We start from the raw sequence: 18,643 nt of genomic DNA, 5'->3' as shown, positions 1-18,643 counted from the left end.
AATATAATAATAATGAAAAAGTTTGGACTGCACTGAGAATTACTCAGATGTGACACAGAGATACAGAGTGAGCAAATGCTGTTGGAAAAATGGCACCAATAGATTTTCTCGACACAGGGTTGCCATAAACCTTCAATTTGTAAAACAAACAAACAAGCAAAAAACAACCCACAGAATCTGCAAAGTGCAATAAAGCAAAGCCCAATAAGATGAGGTCTGCCTGTACTGGACTTTCCAATGCAGATGTACAAGTAAATTAAGAAGAGCACCCCTGTTTTCCTCCTCTGTGGCGATTACAATTTTGACTCCAGTCCTAAAGAAAAACTGTAGGTTTTGAAAATGTCTGCTCCCTCCCCAAACCCCACAGCCTGGGAAGCGTTTCTAAACCCCAGTCTCAAACTCCGTGCTCTAGTACTGCTGTTGAGGTATGCAACATCTGTTTCCTAGTTGGTCTAATCTTAGGATGTACGTCTATGTATAATACACTTATGCCAGTTTTTCCAGAAATATTCCATGTGCTATAAATGTGATTCCTCTGAGTAGTTTCAGAAAACTAGTTCCATGTATTAAAATCAAGTGCTGGTCTCACCAGCAATAACGTTAATTTTGGAATTGAACTATTATTCAATTGCGTCTAACCCTGGACTCCTGTTTAACTATACTCAGTGCTTCTTAAGGCTTCATAAAGTAAGTTTTTAAGAAATGCAAATCTGTGTTATACTGAACTCACAGAGCTTCACGAGCTTCTTGCCATTCTTAGAGCAAAGCCCAGAATCCTTGCAAGGCCCCTCAGGTCCTATGCGGTGCCAGCCCTGCTGGCTGCCTAAGCCCTGTGCCCTGTGCCTACTTTTCTGGGCTCCAGCAACTGGACCTCCTTCTGTGCCTTGAACTGTCCAGGATGTCTGTGTTTCTAGGTTTTCCCATGTGCCTTTAAAGCGCCACCATCAGGCACCTCTGGAAAGCGGCTGGATTCAGATACACGTCGATCACTCACCTCTGTGGAGGGGTTTTGGGGGCATTTGTTTTTTAGGGGCCTGGTGTGTAGGTTTTTCTGTGAGTGTGGAGGGGTACGGTGGGGGTGTTGGAACCTGAAATCCTCGAAGCCCCAGAGACAGGAATTCAGGGGAGTGAGGAGCAGAGCTGGCTCCTGTGTGGGCCCCTGCAGCTCTAACTCTTTCTCTGTCCCTCTGCTCTTAGGTGGAGGGGGGCGTTGGTGAACTGGAATGGCTCGGACCCCATCCTGTGACCCTCCACGTGGGTGAGCCCCACAGCTCCAGCGTGCATCACTGGTGGGTGACAGCCGAGCCCCGGGCGTCAGGGACGAGTCTGGGCCAGACCCTGGGCCAGCACTGCTGCAGAAGCGTCCAGAACCTCCCCGCCCCTTCCCTGAGGGGCCCGCCCAGGACTGTGATGCGGACCCGGAGGGCTGAGTGGTGACTGCCAAGGGAGGCTGGCCGGGCCTCTACTGCCTTTTCCCTGCACCCCTCCCTTGGTCCCTGCTGGGCCGTCCCCCTGCCAGACATCTGACATGGTCAGCCCGGGGACCCTGGGTACTTGTTATTTCTGATGGTTGGCTTTCTATAAAGCAGGACTCAAACCCATGCTGAGGGCCGAGTCTCATTTGTTCTGTTGCCACAAAGGAAACATGAGGTCTGGGCGGTTCATGGCTGGGGTGGGGATGGTGATGGGTGGAGGGGCCCCAGAGGCCCAGAGGCCTGTGGGCTAAGTCATCACCTAATATGGGTCTCCACAGGCGAACCATGCCCTCTGGCCCAGTGGTGTCTCTGGCTGGGCTTCTGGTCTGGCCTGGCTTCTGTTGTTCGGCACCAGGCTCCAGAAGCTGTGCTGACCAGGAGCAACTCAGGCCCCCTGGGAGCCCATCTCAGGGCCTCCCTGGGTCCCTGTGAGGCCCCACGAGGATGGTCATGTGGACCTGGAGGGTAGGCTACACCTGGCCAAGCAGATATGGGGAAAGAACCTTCTAGGGAGGGACCTCTTGGCCATGGAGGACTATAAATGAGGATGAGAAGAGGGACTGGCCGTGGTCCTCTGAGTGGCTGAAAATGTGGGTGGACAGGGCCTGTGCAGACCCTCACATTCCAGATTGAGGGTAGGAGAGATGGGAATGGGGAAAACTCCATAATCACTTGTGAAGGGAAAATTGTACTTGGAGCCTCCTTCGTTCCAATACTTTATATCCTACAGATTCCAAAAAGGACTGTGAACAAGTATAGAAGCGCAATGGGAGGCTGGTGAAGAAGGCCTGAGAGAGAGAGTTTTGTCAAAAACAGAAGCTAAGGACCCCTCTGCAGTGGCTCCCAACGATGGACTGAGCGAGGGCGCCCAGAGGTAGAGCACGGCCTCCAGGAACCTCTGCCGCCTGGCTGCCCACGTGGGAGGCCAGAGCCCCATCATGGCTGAGCCCTCTGGACCCGCATCCAGGGCCCACCCTGCTGTACCCCACATGTGCTTGGCTGGGACTCTGAGTGGGGCCTGCGGAGGTGGGTGTTTACAGGGCACACGCTCCTCCTGCACCTGCCCTGACCCAGGAAGAATTGTAGACGCTGGACAACAGCCAGTCCCCAGCCTCCGTGTGCCCCTTTGGGCTCAGGACACAAGCAGCTTGGGGGCCGTGCTCCCCGTGCAGCACTGGCTAAAAGGAGACCCCTTCTCTTTAAATGCCAGGCATGCAGGGAGCAAAACTGGTGTGTGGTGGTGACAACTAAGGACATGTTTTGTGCTCTGGTGGGCTGGGTAAGAGCAGTGGCTGGACTACGGGTCTCTGGGGAACAGCAGGGAGGGGCTGTGAGGGAAGTAAGAGGGCAGGGAGTACTTTGTCCAGGCTGTGCTGAGGCCCCTGTGGGGTTTGCTGTGAAAACTCCAGTGGCCATTCACAGCAGGCGGCCAGCAGAAATGCTTCCTATATGTCCCTGCAAGGTTTATGCATTTGTTTTCCTTGGCCAGGATCAGGCCACTCCAGCTGAGCAACCGGGTGGAGGAAGTCAGTTTCCCTGCAGCAGCCTTGCTTATCAGCCTGGGAAGGAAAAGTGTGTCTTTTCAATGAAACATTTAACCTCCTGACCAGGGTGCCATTGGTGGAGCTGGAGAAACCAAAATATTCCCAGCGTTGCTTGAGAAGACCAGCTCTGACAAATTACAAAAGCATTTCTCCAGAAGCCAAGACCCAGGTACATGTGCAGTATGACACCCCTTGCTGGAATTTTCTGGAAAGGAAGATGAGTGAAGCCCGGCACCACCTTCCCCCAGGTCCACAAGTCAGCGTGAGCCCACGGTCCTGCCGCCAAACCCGCAAGAATGAAATGCAGGCCCTGCCTCCTTGCACACAGCGTTCTCTCTCTGGACCCACAGGGAGACTGTGGGTGGGCTTCAGAGGGTCCGTAGCGCACCCCCCCCCGCCCCCAAATTATATTGAAATCTTTGTGTACATGTACATCTGTATAGCTTTCTGGGGAGAGAGTCTAGAGCCTACCTCACGACCTTGATCTTGCTCTTTTCCCCCAAAAGGTTAAGAACCACATCCTCGGGGTGAGTGGCCACTCAGAGGCTGAAGCTGGGCTTAGCTTCTCCCTCTCTGGCCTCCACATGCACAGGGGAGCCAGTTTACTGAACACGCAGACCTCAGTGGGTTGTGATAAGGAAGCAGCTTTATTCTATCTCATTGCAGCTGCCTCTCTGTATCCATGGATTCTGCATCAGATACTGAGGGCCCAAATATAGGACTTGAGCATCCTCAGAATTTGGTACCCTTAGTGCGTCCTGGAACCAATCCCTCTAGGAAACCCAGGGACGTCTGTATTGCCCATTGGATTTTCTTTCTCTCTATTGTTTCTTGGTCTCTGGATGAAAGAGCAGACCAATTCCACTGCTCTTCTGGCAGTGTGAACAGTAAGACCAGGCTGATGGCAACACCTAACTCCATGCTCTCATCATTGGAAAGTTCCCTCTCCTCCTGCTCTTATGGTGGGTGTCCCACCCATAGAGGGTCTCTCCTGAGTCAGGTGACTTATCCTCAAGCTGGTGCTAATGGAGGCTCCCAGAACCTGCCCACACCCAGCTTCTGGTGGAGTCAACCTTTCTCCTTCCCCTTTTAAAAAGACCGGAGTCTTCCTTCCACTGGATCCACATTTGAACCAAGCAAAGCACCAACACATCTTTGCCTCCCCAATTCTGGAAGTCAGACCTTCCCACCTCGGGCTGCCTGTCTGCTCAGCCACCCATCGGGAGCAGTGACATCTCATTCTCTCCATGTGCGAGTCAGGGACTGTCCCACACTGCAGGGCACACATGACAGGTTTTCAAGGAGTTTTCTTGAAGCCTTCCTCACTTGGCTTAAGGAGAGGAGATGCTCCACGAGGAGGAATCCCAGCACACGGATGCCTCTCCCAAGGAAGCCCTTGCTAGCTGCTGGCCTCTTCCACAGCCAGCCCAGTGCTTCCGCACCTTCTCCCATGGCTGGAGGGCCTGATGGGCCAGGCTTGGCAAGACCATCTGCACCCCTCTCTCTGTAAGTAAGTTCTGCACGGTGGTGGCACAGGTCAGAAGAGCTGCTAGGATTCCCTGGGGACCACAGCTGGGACGGAGCTCAGAGGGCCGCTGAGGGAAATCCTAAGGTAGGGTTGCGTCCAGACCCCACCTGGCTGCTCCCCAGGGATTCTGTATCTGAGCCAGAAGGGAAGTCTGGGCGGCGGGGCTAGGCCACCAAAGGCACTGCTGGAGGAAGAGGGGCAGCGGCGGGCCCAGGCTTCTGGGAGGGCTGGGGGCTGTGAGGGGCAAGTCTTAGAAGCTCTGCCCTAGAGCTTGTGATTTGGTGGGTTGACAGCTTGGAAATTCAGAAGTCGTCCCCATGATGAAGATGTACTGAAGGAACGCGCGAGAGGAGTGCCGTGTAGACACAAGGGAAGACGCTGCATCAGGACCGCTCACTGACTCACCACTTCCTGCCTGTGTGGCCATGAGCACCTGACAGAAGCTCTCTGGACCTCAGTTTCCTCAACAGCAAAAGGACGGCCCCCCGCCCCCCAGTAAGCCTGTAATGAGGATGAGGGGAGTCAGTACACTGTGAGCACGCGGAATAGGGCCTGCACATCACAAGGACCCGGTAAGTGTTTGCTCTTAATATTTCCAGTGCGGCTGGGAGAGGCTCCTTGGTGCAGCAGCTAACCTGGACCTTGAAGGCAGGCAGGGTTTTGACAAGTGGAGAATTGGATGGAAGATCAAGGTGAAAGGAACGGTGCAAGCCAAGAGACCATCAAAGTCCATGATGTCTGTTGGTCTCATCGGGGGTGACCTGAGAGTGGGAGGGTTAGGAGAGGAGGCAGAGTAGGTGAAGGCCTTAGACGGTGGGCCCCGAGACTGGGACGTTTTCTCTGGAGACAAGGACTGCTCAGAGCTCTCCTGCAGACCTTTCTACTTGGCAGGGGAGTGGGTGTGGGGCAGAGGCAGGGGGCACATCCAGAGGCTACTGTGGTGCTGCCAGGGAGGGCAGTCCTGGTGGAGAGGCAAGGAGGGGGCGAAGGGGACACATGCTGATGGCTTTGCTACCTGAGAGCCCGTGGACCATCCTCACTGGCCACTGATTCCTTATGGGATCCTGACACTCACAGGAGGCAAGGAGGCTGCCAAGTCCATTTGCAGGTATTTCTCGTCACCCACCAGAGTCCTCCTCACTCCCTAATCATGCCCTAATCCTTACAGGGTTGTGGGGGCTGTAATTACCAGGCAAAAATGCCAGGCATTTGCGATCGTGGAGATTGCTTAGTGCAGGACAAGGGGTGGCCTGGCATGGGTCGGGGCGCACACTGCCAGCGTCCGCGCGTTGCTGGAGACGCTGCTCCGGCAGACCCGCTGCGCACGAGGCAGGGAGCAGACCTCCCTGGCTGGGCGCTCAGTTCGCCATCCCACCCCTCCTTCCATGCCGTTTCCATAACATGGTGCTTCCTCTCACTGCCTGGCCCCCGTTCCCACAAAATACCCATCCTGTTCCTCAGGAAGTCACTGAAGGCCTGCTCTTTACAGATGGGGAAATGACCAGAGAGCAGACCATAGTTTAGAGCCCTCCTAGGACATTTCTCCTTTAGAGGGGTCTCTTGGAGACCAGACCACAAAAATGGTCTTTGGGTGGAAGGGAATACATCTGACGGGGAGGCTCTGTGTGTGTGTGTGTGTGTGTGTGTGTGTGTGTGTGTTGGGGAGGTGGGCTGGGAGGTGATTCTAATCTGCCTCCAATTCCACTTCCTCTGCTCCCTTCTCCAGCTCCATGCACTCCCCATCCCAGACCACAGCAGACCCCTGCTTCCCCAGTGAGCTCCTCGCTGCCTGAGGCCTTGGCTGGTGCTCTTTGTTGCACCTGGTTCCTGCCCTCCAGCTCCCCGTGTCCATCTGTCAAATACTACCCATCCCTCAAGGTCTGTCTCTAAGTCCCCTCCTCTAGGAAGCCCTCCTAGACTACCTGGCTGAGTGCCCTGGGTCAGCTCCTCTCCCACAAGCCCAGATCCCAGTGAGTGGGTGTTGGTCACATGGCTACAGGTTTCCCCCTTTACTGTGTATATGTGCATGTCTCTCTCTCTCACACACACACACACAGACACACACACACACATCTACCACACAGTGTGGCTGTGCTTCCTTATCCCTGGCCTGGGGCTCCTGGTCTTCCCTCTCTCCCTCCCCCCCACCACCAAGCCATACTGGTCCCATCGTCCCTCTTAGATGAAGCCCCTTCCAGCCCACACCTGCCCCCTCCCTCCACCCCCTGCCCTGCCTCCAAACCTAAAGCCCCAGTCATTGGGTGTCTGGCGGGGGAGGCACAGCCTGAGGTCTCTAAACCATTGACTTGGGTGTAGTTTTGAGATTAAACGTGGCGCCTTTCCTGTGGCCTCTGATAAGGGTGATCCTGGGTGCTTATCTGGCAAGTTCTGTTTTAAGGCCCACTGACATCTGTGAGGCTCAGCAAAATCCCACCTCCCTGCAGAGGGGAGCCCTGGGGGATAAGCGCCCACCTCTCTGTCTCGCCGTGCCCTGCTGGGTAGCTCAGGGGTAGGCCCTCCCAGGGCACTGGGGACACGGAGCCCTGCCCCCTCTGCCTCACCCCTCCCCTGCCCCAGCACAGGGCTGAACCTGATGGGGGGTTATTCATAATTATGTCCGGACAGTTGTGTCAACAGACTGCGCTGTGTGTGGGCACCTTAGTCTAAGGAGGGATTGTTCCATTATCGATTGATCTCCTGACACCCTGTTCTCCAAACTCCTGGGCTCCTATCCTTCTTGGGTTTTATTGGGGGCATAGGGCTCAGAGGAGGGAACCTGTGTGGATGGGAGCCGTTAGGGAGGCTTCTTGGAGGGGGAGGATTGAAGCCGACTTGAAGGAGGGTAAGGGAGCAGGAGGGGCAGAGGCACTCCGGGCGGGGCGGGCGGGGGCAGAGCTGCCAGCGGGAAGGGGCCCCGGGAGTCTGGGGTAGCAGGAAGACAGAGGATATTAGGGCTGGATCCTGAAGGGCCCTTGCACGTCAAGTGAAGGAGCTTTAGCTGCCTCTGTGAGCACTGGGGAGCCGTGGCGGGTTTCAGAGCAGGGCTGTTTTAGAAGACTAACACTGCAACAGTGTGGAGGGCAGCTCAGAGAAAAGATGCCAACTTCTGAGGTAGAGCCACGGAGAGGAGGAGCAGGTAGGCGATACCCTGCATTTTAGTGATTCAGCCTGGGGAGAAAGCTGGGACCCCACGGGCCTGGAGTCAAGGCCCCTCTCCCCACTGCTTCTTGGCAGGCAGTTCTCAGCCTTGAGTAACCATTCCCTTCCTCCGTCTGCTCCCCTGTCGGCACTGGCGGCACCGGCTCTCCCGGGAACAGTCTTTGCAAAACATCCCTACCTCCTGATGAAGGCTTCTTCCGTCTCCTGCCTTGGCAAACCATGAAGGAGGGGGCCTCAATGCAAGGAAGTGCCAAAGCCTTTGTTCTGGCCCAGGCCATGGCTGGACCCACTGCCCATTGTTTTCAAAGCTGTTGGTGACCTTAGGCCAGCTGGATGGGACCAGCCGGCTCCCTTGGGCCTGGCCACCTCCAACTGCACATGGAAGACAGCCAGTCTGGCAGGGTGGTTCTCAGCCTCTTGGTGGCCTTGGGGAGGACCTCTGTCATGGGGGGGCCTCGGGGCCCCATTTGTGTTCTCACAGTCTGAAACCCCCAGTTCCGCCCATTTGACATGTTGGAGGGCATTCTGGAAAATGCTCATCTCCTGAGGACCAGGAAGTTCTCAGGCAGGAAGGCAAAGAGCGCTCCCAGCCCCTGGTCCCAGGTTCATGCTTCCTCCACATGGGCTGCTGTCGGGGCCCTGGCTCTCCTGGACCTGTAGGTCAGAAGGCCCAAGCCTATCCATCGGCTGTTCTCTCTCCAGGTTTGGAGGATCCTTGCGACACCCACCGTGGGGTGTGCACTGTGACAAAGGGGCTTGACTATTTGGGTTTAGATCTTAGTGCCACTGTCTCAGTTGTGCCACCTCAGTTACGAAACAAGCAAACAAAATGAAAACCTCTCTTAACCTCAGATTCCCTACCTCTAAAATGGGAATAATCATATTCAGTGCCTCTGAAGGTTGGTGTGAAGAGTAAGTGTACAATGCTTGGAACAGGGCCTAGCACCCAGTCTGCACCTGGGAGATGCTGGCTCTTTTACTGGGAGCTGGATGGGAGGGCACAGGAATGGGGGTGGAACGAACTCACTGAGAGTCAGGAAGGGTGACCATGTGGAAGCTGTGATCAGCGAGGCCAGCTGGACCTTAGTCTGTCCACTGACCCCTGGAGGTCAGTCCCTCTCCCCTTACCTTTCCAAACCCACCCCCAAATGGCTGTCCCTCCTCTCCTTTCCCCAGCTCTTACTGGGCCCTATAGCTGCTCCTGAGTTAGATGGAGAAATGTCTTTCGCTCTTGTTGCCCCCGTAAGGCCCTGCCTCCCCACTCTGGGCTTTGGTCCCCATTTGTGAAATGAGGCAGTTGGATGCTGTGGCGCTAGGCAGCTGGGCTCACGCTCTCAGCAGTGACCACTCCCGCGTCGAGGGCAGCACGTGGTGGGCATCGCCCTCAAACCTCCCACGTCCAGATGAGGAAACTGAGCCTCAGAGTGCCAAGGCACGCGGCCAGGGCCCCAGGCCGACAGATGGCAGGTGCCAAGCCTTCCTATTTTTTCTCCTGCCTCCTGGAAGGTTAAGCAGGGTGGAGGAGAGGGTGGGGCTTCCTGGAACCCCTCCTCTCCTATCTTCCCTTACTTCCTCCCCAGTCACCAGCCCAGGCCTGAGACTCTGGGGGCTCTGGAAACATCTGCAAGTGTCCTGGTTTCTACACCAGCAAGCGATTGTGTGGGAGCCCAGCCTTTCCTTCAATTCAGGCTTCAGACGTCTTCCCTCGAGGAGCCTGGAGAGAAGGATGGGTCAGAGCTCCTGTGTGGCCCTGCCCAGAAGGACGCCTGGCTGGCCAAGGCAGGAGCAGCCGTCCAGCTCCAGCGTCTCCTACAAACCCCACTTCCTATTGCCCCTCAGCTCCCGACAGCTTTGGCAATCACAGAAGATGCCAAGTGCTTTTGTCTTTCTTCCCTGCTAACGCAGACACACCTTGGCTTTATTTGTCTAAAGATTTTCCATTTCCTTTTCTGGGAAGTTATCAGGGTCCTGCACCTCCCTTTCATCACAAAGGAGGCTGGGAAGAGAGGGTGTGTCTTGGGTCACCCTGGGAAAAGCGAGTGAGGAAGACCGGGGACTCAGCCCTCAGGTGACCCCGCTGTGCTCTCCCTGACCCCCTTCCGGCCAAGATGACCACTCCGGTTGGCCTTTCCTAGGAACATACCTGTTTACAAGTGAAGGGCCTCAGGTGGGGGCAGTGAGGTCTCATGGCACGAGGCTGACCAAGTCTCTCTCCCGCTGGGTCCCCTCCGAGGCTGTGCCCACAGTCATGTTCAGAGGCCAGATTTCCCGAGCTCCTCACTCAGCCCCAGCTCCCACCCACACTGGTCTGGAACTCTCTGCGGGCAGTGCCTCTCCATCCCCAACACTGGTGGTCCCCGAGCAGGCAGGACCCAGGCCTCCCCCTCGGCACCAACCTGGACGGGAAGCAGACATTCAGGCTGTGAAGAGAAGATAGACTCATGCAGGATGTCCGGTGGGGGGGGGGGGAGGGGGGGGAGGGGCGGGGGCAGGCACTGCGCCATCCCACCTCCACCAGCCCCTCTCTGAGGGTCTGAGCCAGCGGTGGAGAGCGTGGCGGTGGGGAACCTCTCCACCCCTGCTGTGGCTAGAAACCCACCCCATCCCACCCCTCCTTTGGCTTGGACGTTCCTCTCCCCAGACCACGTCCCTTCCTTTGCATAAATAAATTTGTCTGCCATGTCCCCTCCTCCAGGAAGACTTTCCTGATTGTTGGAAAGAGACGGGGCTCTTCCGCTGCCCACAGATCTACCTCGCTGCTTCCTAAGGCTCAGGCCTGGGCCTTAGCTGCCCTCCCCTGAAAGCTCAGGGCTGCGTGGTGAAGCATCAGGGTTCCATGTTTCCCTCTGCTGTCAGGGGCCCTTGAGCCAGCGAGTGCCTGAACCAGTAGGTGGTGAAAGAATGGTCTCCTATGGGCATTGACCATGGCGCTGACCCAGGCTGGGCACAAGCGGCACTGTTTATCTAAACTGTGAGTGTCCATCAGGGATGCACCCCGTGGCGGTGCCCAGGCTCAGTTCTTCTCACGGAAAGGCCCGCAGTGCCCCTAAAACACAGCCTGTTTCTCAAGTCTCCTGATGGTAAGATCTGCTTGATCGGTTCCCTGGGGAAGGACTTTCTCCTGATGACAGACAGCTGTCTCTGTTATCATACAGTAAGAGCTGGTAAACATCTCTTTCCTTTCTTGCCATGGCTTCCAGGAAGCTGGAAAGTGATACTCGATTGCAACCTCTCTCCCATATCATGAGAAGCTTCCTTCCTTTTTGTGTTTTTATTTTAACTAGATTGTGATCAAGAGTTTATTTTGTTTGCTTGTGTGTTTTGGTAATTCAGCCCCTTGCTGCTCAGAGTCCTGAGACCAGCGGTCTTGAGACCAGCAGCGTTGGCATCACACGGGAGCTTGTTAGAAATGCAGAATCTCGGGCCCCACCCAGAACTATTGAATCAGAACCTGCATTTTCACAAGAACCTCAGGGGACTCACGTTCACATTAAAGTCAGAGAAGCACTGATGGAATCCTCAGATACTTTGGCAGCAGTTACAAAGCGTATGTGAAATATGACCAGTAACGATTCTCTCCTTTCCTACCCTGATTTCTCTGTCAAAGAAATTTATCTGCACTGCAGCCCCGCCCAAGCATCACCCCACCCCTTCAAAGCAGCCCTGGCTCTGAGTTTGGTCCTCAGTTGTGCTCTCTGGCAGGGTCGGCTCACTGAGGCGTATGGGGTGGAAGCCCTCTTGGGTTGCCATCTGTAGGATGAGGCAGGGGGTGGGCGTGTGCCCCAGGATAAGGCACCCTCCGTGGACCAACCGTCTGCTTCTTCATGGACCAAGTTCATCTTTCTACGGTGTTGGACTCTTGGCAGTGGCTGCTCCTGGCCACTCCTGGGGCAGTGGAATTGTCCTGGTGTGATCTTGCTGGGTTTGGGCTCTCCACTACCACCAGGATGAAGCGGGAGCACGGGGGCATGAGAGACCGGGGGAGGGCCCCTCTGAGAAGTGACAGCCCCTGAAAAATAGTCCTTACGTCCCCACTTCCCCAAAGAGCTATCGCTTGTCAGTGTTGGGGGGCGCACTTGGTCTGTGGCCCCAAAGGGCAGCAGTGAGAAAGGTGGCCGCATTGCTGGGAAGTGGCAGGTGAGGAGCCGCTCTCTCCCCACAAGCGCTGCCCCACAGGGAGCAGATAAGAGGCTCCTGGGGGAAAAGTACCCACGGAGGGGATCACAGCCCTCTGGCGGGGGTGATATGAAGGAGCTTCGGGGGTCGGATGGTAGGCAATGTTAGGCAGCCTAAAACCTATATTGATTCTCTTTCAGGCCTGGGCCTGGCTTGGACAGAGGCAGGATCGACATGAGGGGACTGGGGTTCCTGAACTTAAGGCACGGCAGCCCCGACACCTCTGGCCCTGGCTCTTCCGAGGTCCCAGGGATGGCAGCCTGGAGGCGTGGGGGGGAGTGAGTTGGGCCTCGCTCCAGCAGCGCGTGCCTCCTGGCGCACTGTGTGCCCGCCTGGCTGCGGCTCTGACGGTGGGGCAGAGGGCTAGGTCGGGACCCGCTCACGGTGCGTGCCGTTGGGAGAGCCACCGCCGCCCGGGGCCTGCGTGCGCCTTTGTGCAATGAGCTGCTAATGACCCGACGCGCCTCCTATCCTAATGGTCTAATACTCAGGAGTTCAGAGGTGCCCGGTCCTGGTGACGGGAGGGCCCTGGAGGGGGTCCCACGGGCACCCTGTGAGACGACTTCCTAGGACTGACAGGCACACCTGTAAAACAGTAGCACAAAGCAGGAGGTGTGTGTGCTGAGGTGAGGCTGCGGTGCTGGGGGCCGGGGAGGCGGGGCCTGGCTGGGCACAGGGGCCCAGGGCAGGGGGCCATGTCATCATTTTCTCATTAGGCAGGACAGCGATCCGCCTGTGTGAGACGAGCTTGCTGGCCTGTGGGCTCAGGAATGTTGGCTTCACATGAATAGAATCCCCAGACCGGACCACAGAGGGAGGGGTCTCCGGTGGGTGGGGACAGGGCGGCCTTGCCTGCTCCCTCCCGCCCTCCAGACGCGCCCCCACCGGCCCAGCCCACAGCATCGCGACATCCTAGGAAACGGAAGCGTGAAAGGGGGTGTCCCACAGTTGGCCTTGCCCATTCCTGCGCTGTGGGGGCCCAGCACAGCCCTCCCGACACTGGCTGGGAGGCTGGCCGCTGGCTGGTTCCATTCACCTTTGAAAACTTTCCCGAGCTGCCCTGCACGTCGAGACTGCTCCCTACCTGGCTGTGAGAGAGCTGGGTCATCCCCATCCCCACCCCCACCCCGTGCGGGGGTCTCATCTGGAGATGAAGAGAGACTAGATATAGTACTCCCAAGAGAGGACCCACAAAGCCATGGCATCCCAGAAACGCCCACCGCTGCGTTCCTCTGGCCCACGGCTCCTCCCCTCCGCCGTTTAAATTCAGCTTCGTGTTAGGGAGCTGAGGGAGGCCCCTGGATTATGAACAGCGTGGGTAACTGCTGCTGTAAGTGGTCAAGAGGTGCCAGGGAGACCATGCGGAGGTCCTGGGGCTCAGGGTACAGGCGGCAGAGGCCACGGGGGATGTGGCAGAGGGCTTCGGAGGTGCAGGGGTTTGCGGCCATGATGCGTATCTTTACCCTGTGTGTTCGCATGCGTGTGTCCAGGTGAGGACGTGTGTACTCACAGGTGTATATATCTAGGCATGCACACGTTTACATGAGTGCAACACATGTTTTGTGTATGCAAACCAGTGTGTGTGCATTGCATATATATGCATATTTGCCCGCGTGGTGTCCATGTGTCCATGTGTACACGTGTGTGAGCACATGCTGGGTGTGTATGTGCACATATGCATGCAAGTCCATGCACTGTTAGGGGAGAAGGCAGGGACCACCTGGTCTGTGTTGTGGCACCTGGGCCAGGTGTGACTTGGAAGGGCAGGCAAGAGGGATGAAGGACTCACAGTGAAGGGAGACAGAGCGGGGGACGCAGCTCAGCCCAGGAATACGCCTTGCTTGTCGGGGGTCAGTCTGAGCACGGCTGGAGTGAGCCCATCTCTGGCCCCATCCTGAGAACCGCCCTAGGCCGTGGTGGTGGTGGTGGCCGTGGTGGTGGTCTGGGCTGCATTATTATTTCTGTGGGCCCTGGGTTCTTTTGCTTTTGTGGGTCCCTTCCTCCATAAAAATATTAAAAATGAGATTGTACAACTAGGTGGACTTAAAGACAAATATATTAATCCTGGTGGTGAGGGGAATGAGAACAACACGCACACAGGGAAAGAGGAATTGCCCTGAAGCTCGGGAACCTGCAGCCCCTGAGAATTCCCGCTGTAGAGCCCACAGGGAGCACCAGGTGGCACCAGGTGGCCCCTGCTCCCGCTGCTGGAACCCAGCTGGGACGTGCTCGCTGGAAACACTGAAGTGCCAGTGAGGCCGTGGCTCTGCAAAGCGCCCAGCTGTCCCAGCAGTGGGGACCCAAGGAGGCAATGGCCCCCAGCGTGTGTGATGATAGCAAGGGGCGGCCGGCCACAGTAGGGTCTGGCGGCCGGGATGCTTCTCAGGAGGAGGAAGCGCCGTGGAAGATGTAGTGAGGACTAGCAGAGCCGGGGGCCCAGGGGGCAGGGAGGCCTAGTGGCCAGATGGCACGGGGGGGCATCCAGGAGAGGGCTGGAGCAGGAGGACAGGGAGCCTAGAGCCCCTGCCTGCAGGGCTCACAGTGCCCACCTGGACACTCCCTCTGGGGATGGTGGCCAGGTGAGGGCTCGATGGTTCAGGGGCAGGGGAGCAAAAAGGCAGGTTCCCCACAAAATACCTTCCAGCTGCCCAGGCAATTTTCTGAGCCCTCACTGGAGCCAGAGGAGTAGGTGCCCTCTTGTCCATCAGAGAAGGAGGAGGGAGAGGCTGGCAGAGCAGGCCTGAGCAGGAATAGACCACCTGGACTCCAGTCCCGGCTCCACCCTGACCCACCAAGGAACCTCGGGAACGTCACCTCGCCTACCTGAGCCTCCAGTGCCCCAGGTGCAAAATGGGGGCATCGGATCTCATGCTCTCTGACCCCTTCTCCCAAGTCTTGCTGCTTTAAGTTCTAACAAGGCAAAGACAGAAGAGTCTTGAGGGGCCAGGGCAGGAGGCGGTAGGGTCTTGGAGAGTCAAGTGGAAGCTACAGTAGCAGCCAGGCCACAGGAGCGGGGGGGGGGCCCTGAGCGGGGCCCAGGGTGAGGAGGGGCTCTGAACCCACAACGGCAACTTCCCTTCCAGGTACCCAGGGCGCCGCGGCCGGCACCAGGTGGGGCCCCCTGTCCTGCCTGTCTTCCCCCCAGGGGTGTGGTTCGCAGCTTGGGACAAATGCCACCACCAACATTTTCTGGACGTGAGAGATGCCGCCCTGCTCGCTTGCAGGGCAGGGCTGGGGAAAACGTGACCTCACTCTCTCTTAGAGGCCCTCCTCCAGTCCCCGCGGAGCTGAGGGTGGGGCGGGGGCAGCCCTGTGTCCTCGAGGCACCCTCGTTCAGGCCTGGGAGCCCCGCCTGACTCCCCCAGCCAGGCGGCTCAGAGGTGGGGGGCAACTTTCCCACCCTGTCTCTCAGGCTGCTGCTCGGTGGTGTCAAGTGGGGGCTATTGCTGGAGAGTTGCTGGGATTTTCAAGACAGAAAATCCTGCTTTCCAGAAATAGGTTTGACCCTGTCCCATCCTCCCGCCTTCTCACCAAGACTTGATATTGCTCAGGGCAGGCAGGGGTGGGGGGGAGGGCAGTGTGAGGGGAAATGAATGGGAGGCTGGAGTTTAGAAAATTACGGAGTTGTTCCATCTCTGGTGAATCACGGTGGCCCGCTAAATCCGGTTTTGATTTAAGGGGGATCGTGTGACGCCTGAAGGGCCAGGAGTTATCTGTCAGACAGGGAGGAATTCACAGGCTTTAAGAGGTGGGGACCTTGTCTCTAGGGGGAGTCGGACAGTCAGACAGCAGACGGTTGCGAGATTATCCCCTGCCATGCCCAGCCCCGTGCTCAGTCAGCCCTGCTGGGGGCACGGTGGATGGGGATGGAGAAGACCCAGGCCCTCGGGCCCAGCCTAACCCCACAGGGTCAGCAGGGGACGGCCCAGGCTGGGGTGAGCTCACTGCCGTGGAGGAGGGGACAGAGGAGGCTGGTGCAGTGGGGAAGAAGGAGGAGGGAGGGCGCTGGCGCAGGAGGAGGAGTACATGCGAACATCTGGGGACAGTGAGCCTGAGGGCACAGGAGCCCGGGCCCTTGTCTGGGGCTGGGAAGGGGTGGTGACACGTGCCACCCAGGGTGGTGAGTGGAGAGCCTTGAGGACTCAGCCAAGGAGTTTGAGTTTCCGTTTTGGTCTCTCTGCTCTGGGCCTGGGTCCCTCCTCTCCTCCCCCTCGGTGGGGAATGGCCACGCTTCCCGGGAACGATGGCTCTACCCTGGGGCTAAATCCTTGCTTCTGGCGCGAGACCTCCTGGGCAGTGAGGGGGACAGGCCTAGAGCCAGGGGCGGCCGGTCCTAGATCAAGATCATGGTGAGATGGTAGCCAGTGCCCTGTTGAGGGGCAGAGAGGGGAAGACCAGAGGGATTCCCTGGGAGGGGGCTTTTTTGGTTCTTCACCGCCCTCTCCAGGACCCTCAGGGACTCTGCCCTGTATTCCCACCCTCCACCAGTGCTCCCTGCCATGATTCAGAAAAGCCTGAGGGATTTGGGGAAATTCATCCAAGCTGCTGGTGAGCCGATGCTGCTCGCGGCCAGTCTGCCGTCCGCGTCTCCTGCCACCTCAAACTCCACCCTCCTGGGGGGCGTCCTGGAGGGAATGAAGTCATGGTTCCGCACGACTCAGCCTGTGGGTGGGAAATCCCTGTCGGCCCGGGAGGGAGGGTCCATCCTCTGGGTCCCTCTGCCCCGCGCTCCACAGAAGCTTCTGGCTGAGGGAGTGACAGACGCGGCCACACCCGGGGTGTCTTCTCCCCACACAGCCTGAGGACCGGATCCCTGGCCAGCGCGGGAGGCTCTGTGCATGCACCTCTGGACAAGGCTGAGACGGCCCCGCTGGGCCCGGGTGGGGACCGGGACCAGATGGCCCTGGGCACAGCCAGCTCCGGCTGGAACGCAGGTCTCATGGGCGCAGCAGGAGCAAGGCACATCTGGAAAAGCGTTTGCTGAGACCGTTGCCCTGGCAGGGCCAGACCGTGCCCAGGCCCGCGTGGCCTCCAGCCCCGCCTCAGGAGCCGGGGAGCGGGGCAGACCCCCTGATTTAGCCTGGCTCGGGCCTGTGGGTTCTGGAGGCCGGGCCCACGCCGTGGTGCGCGGGAGGGCGGAGGAGCCCGCTGCGTCAGGCCGCGCTGGAGGGGAGCTAGGCGGGGGTGGTGCCCTCCTCCGAGCCCACGCTCCCCGGCGGGTGCGGCCGCACGGGTGGCTGTGGCCTGTCCCGGCTTCTCCGTGTGCCCACGCTCAGCCCCACGCTCCCTTCCCCACCCCACCCCCGGCCCCGCCCCAGTTATGCAGGAGAGGTGAAGACGGTGCTCTCGCACCCACCGCTCACCCGCCCTCGCGCCTCTGGGGCCAGCTTCCCCAGCCCCTGTACTTGCTCCTGGGCCAGCAGAACTGGGGTTTCCATCTGGTAACCGGGTCTATCAGGGCCCTTCCTGGTAGGCGGGCGGAGAACCAGACTGGGGTTCCTGAGTTCCCCAGCTCTGCCGTTCCCTGGCAAACCACTCACCATCTGAGCCTCCCAGGGTTGTGGTGAGGATGGGCCCTCAGACAAAGGCTGTTTCCTTTTCGTCCTTCCCTGATTGGCCTGGGTTTGTGGCAGACCAGCGAGCAGGAGGTGGAGGGATTTGAGGCCTTTTGAGGTTTGGGGCTTCCCCCTCCCCACTGAAATGGCCAGGTCATGGCCACAGAGGCCCTTCTGCGTTATGGGAGATAGCGGGCCAATGAGGAGAGATGCCTGCCATTATTCTGGAGATGGCGGCGTTCTGATAGTGCCTCCTGCTGGTGGCAATGCCTTCCTCCAAGGGAACGTCGCTACAATGGTGGCATTTAAGGCAGATGCCAAGCCGACCTGGGAGAGGGGCCAGGAAATGCAGTGAGTTGGGGGCATGTTGCCCTGAGTGCCCTCACATCATCCCGAGATTGGCGGGTGCCTCAGTTGCCTGGGCACATGTGCTTTGTCACAACCCCTGCATCCCCCATCTCCTGCCCCGCTCCAGAAGGACGTGGGCCTCTAGCAGGTACACACACACACGTGCCTCCCGGTCACACGCTCACTCACCCACACAGAGCCTTCAGGCTCGTGTGCTAGAATGAACGCTTCAGGAGGACAGGGAGCTGGGCTGCTGGTTCGTAGCTGTCTCGCCAGTGCCTGGAACAGTGTTGGGCCATGACCCGTGCTAAGTCATTATTTGTTGGATGAACTAATACCTCCCGGGTGACTGTCATCCCCCTGCACGGTAGCACCTGAAGTGTCCTCTGCTGCCTGCATCCTGACCTGGCCCGTGGACACTGCCACAGAACCCGGAGCACACACAGGCCCGTGCGGGCTCCGATTCTTGTCTCTGGGGGTGCCGCACCCCCCCCCCCAGCCTGAGTCTCGTGGCCCCTCGGGTGCCAGCTCTCCCCCTGCTGCCTTCCGCAAGCCCTCCTGGCTGCTGCCCAGCATCTGCCAGTGTCAGAACGTGTCCCCACACCAAGCAGAGCAGCATGGAGCCTGTGGCCTGAAGGCAATGGCCCTGCTCCTGAAGACCCTGCCCTGAGGTGCACTCCAGCCCTGCCCTCAGAGCCTGGTCTAAGGGGAATCCGCCAAAGCCTCAGGGTGAGGGAATCCCAGCCACGTGGAGGGAGCTCTGGTCGGCGGCTCGGAACTGACCAGAGAACCCTTCACCAAGGGGCATGGTGGCCGCCAGGCCATGGGGCCAGGCCTGGGCGTGAGGGGCCATGGAGA

The 18,643-nt window shown here is 58.4% G+C and overlaps 1 protein-coding gene across 1 annotated transcript in view; it reads left to right on the top strand.

The window, feature by feature from the left end:
- MINDY4 (MINDY lysine 48 deubiquitinase 4) overlaps window positions 1–1,595 on the top strand; it is a 116,130-nt gene extending 114,535 nt beyond the window's left edge. The window contains exon 18 of the mRNA XM_057731908.1: window positions 1,198–1,595. Coding sequence (XP_057587891.1) covers window positions 1,198–1,246 — 49 coding nt within the window. The 3' untranslated portion in view covers window positions 1,247–1,595. The remainder of the gene's footprint in view (window positions 1–1,197) is intronic.
- The last annotated feature ends 17,048 nt before the right edge of the window (window positions 1,596–18,643 follow it).

Source organism: Hippopotamus amphibius, chromosome 4 (genome assembly GCF_030028045.1).
Source record: "Hippopotamus amphibius kiboko isolate mHipAmp2 chromosome 4, mHipAmp2.hap2, whole genome shotgun sequence".
Classification (NCBI taxonomy): Eukaryota; Metazoa; Chordata; class Mammalia; order Artiodactyla; family Hippopotamidae; genus Hippopotamus; species Hippopotamus amphibius.
The sequence above is the reverse complement of the archived record's forward strand: the minus strand, read 5'-3'. Positions and strand labels throughout refer to the sequence as shown.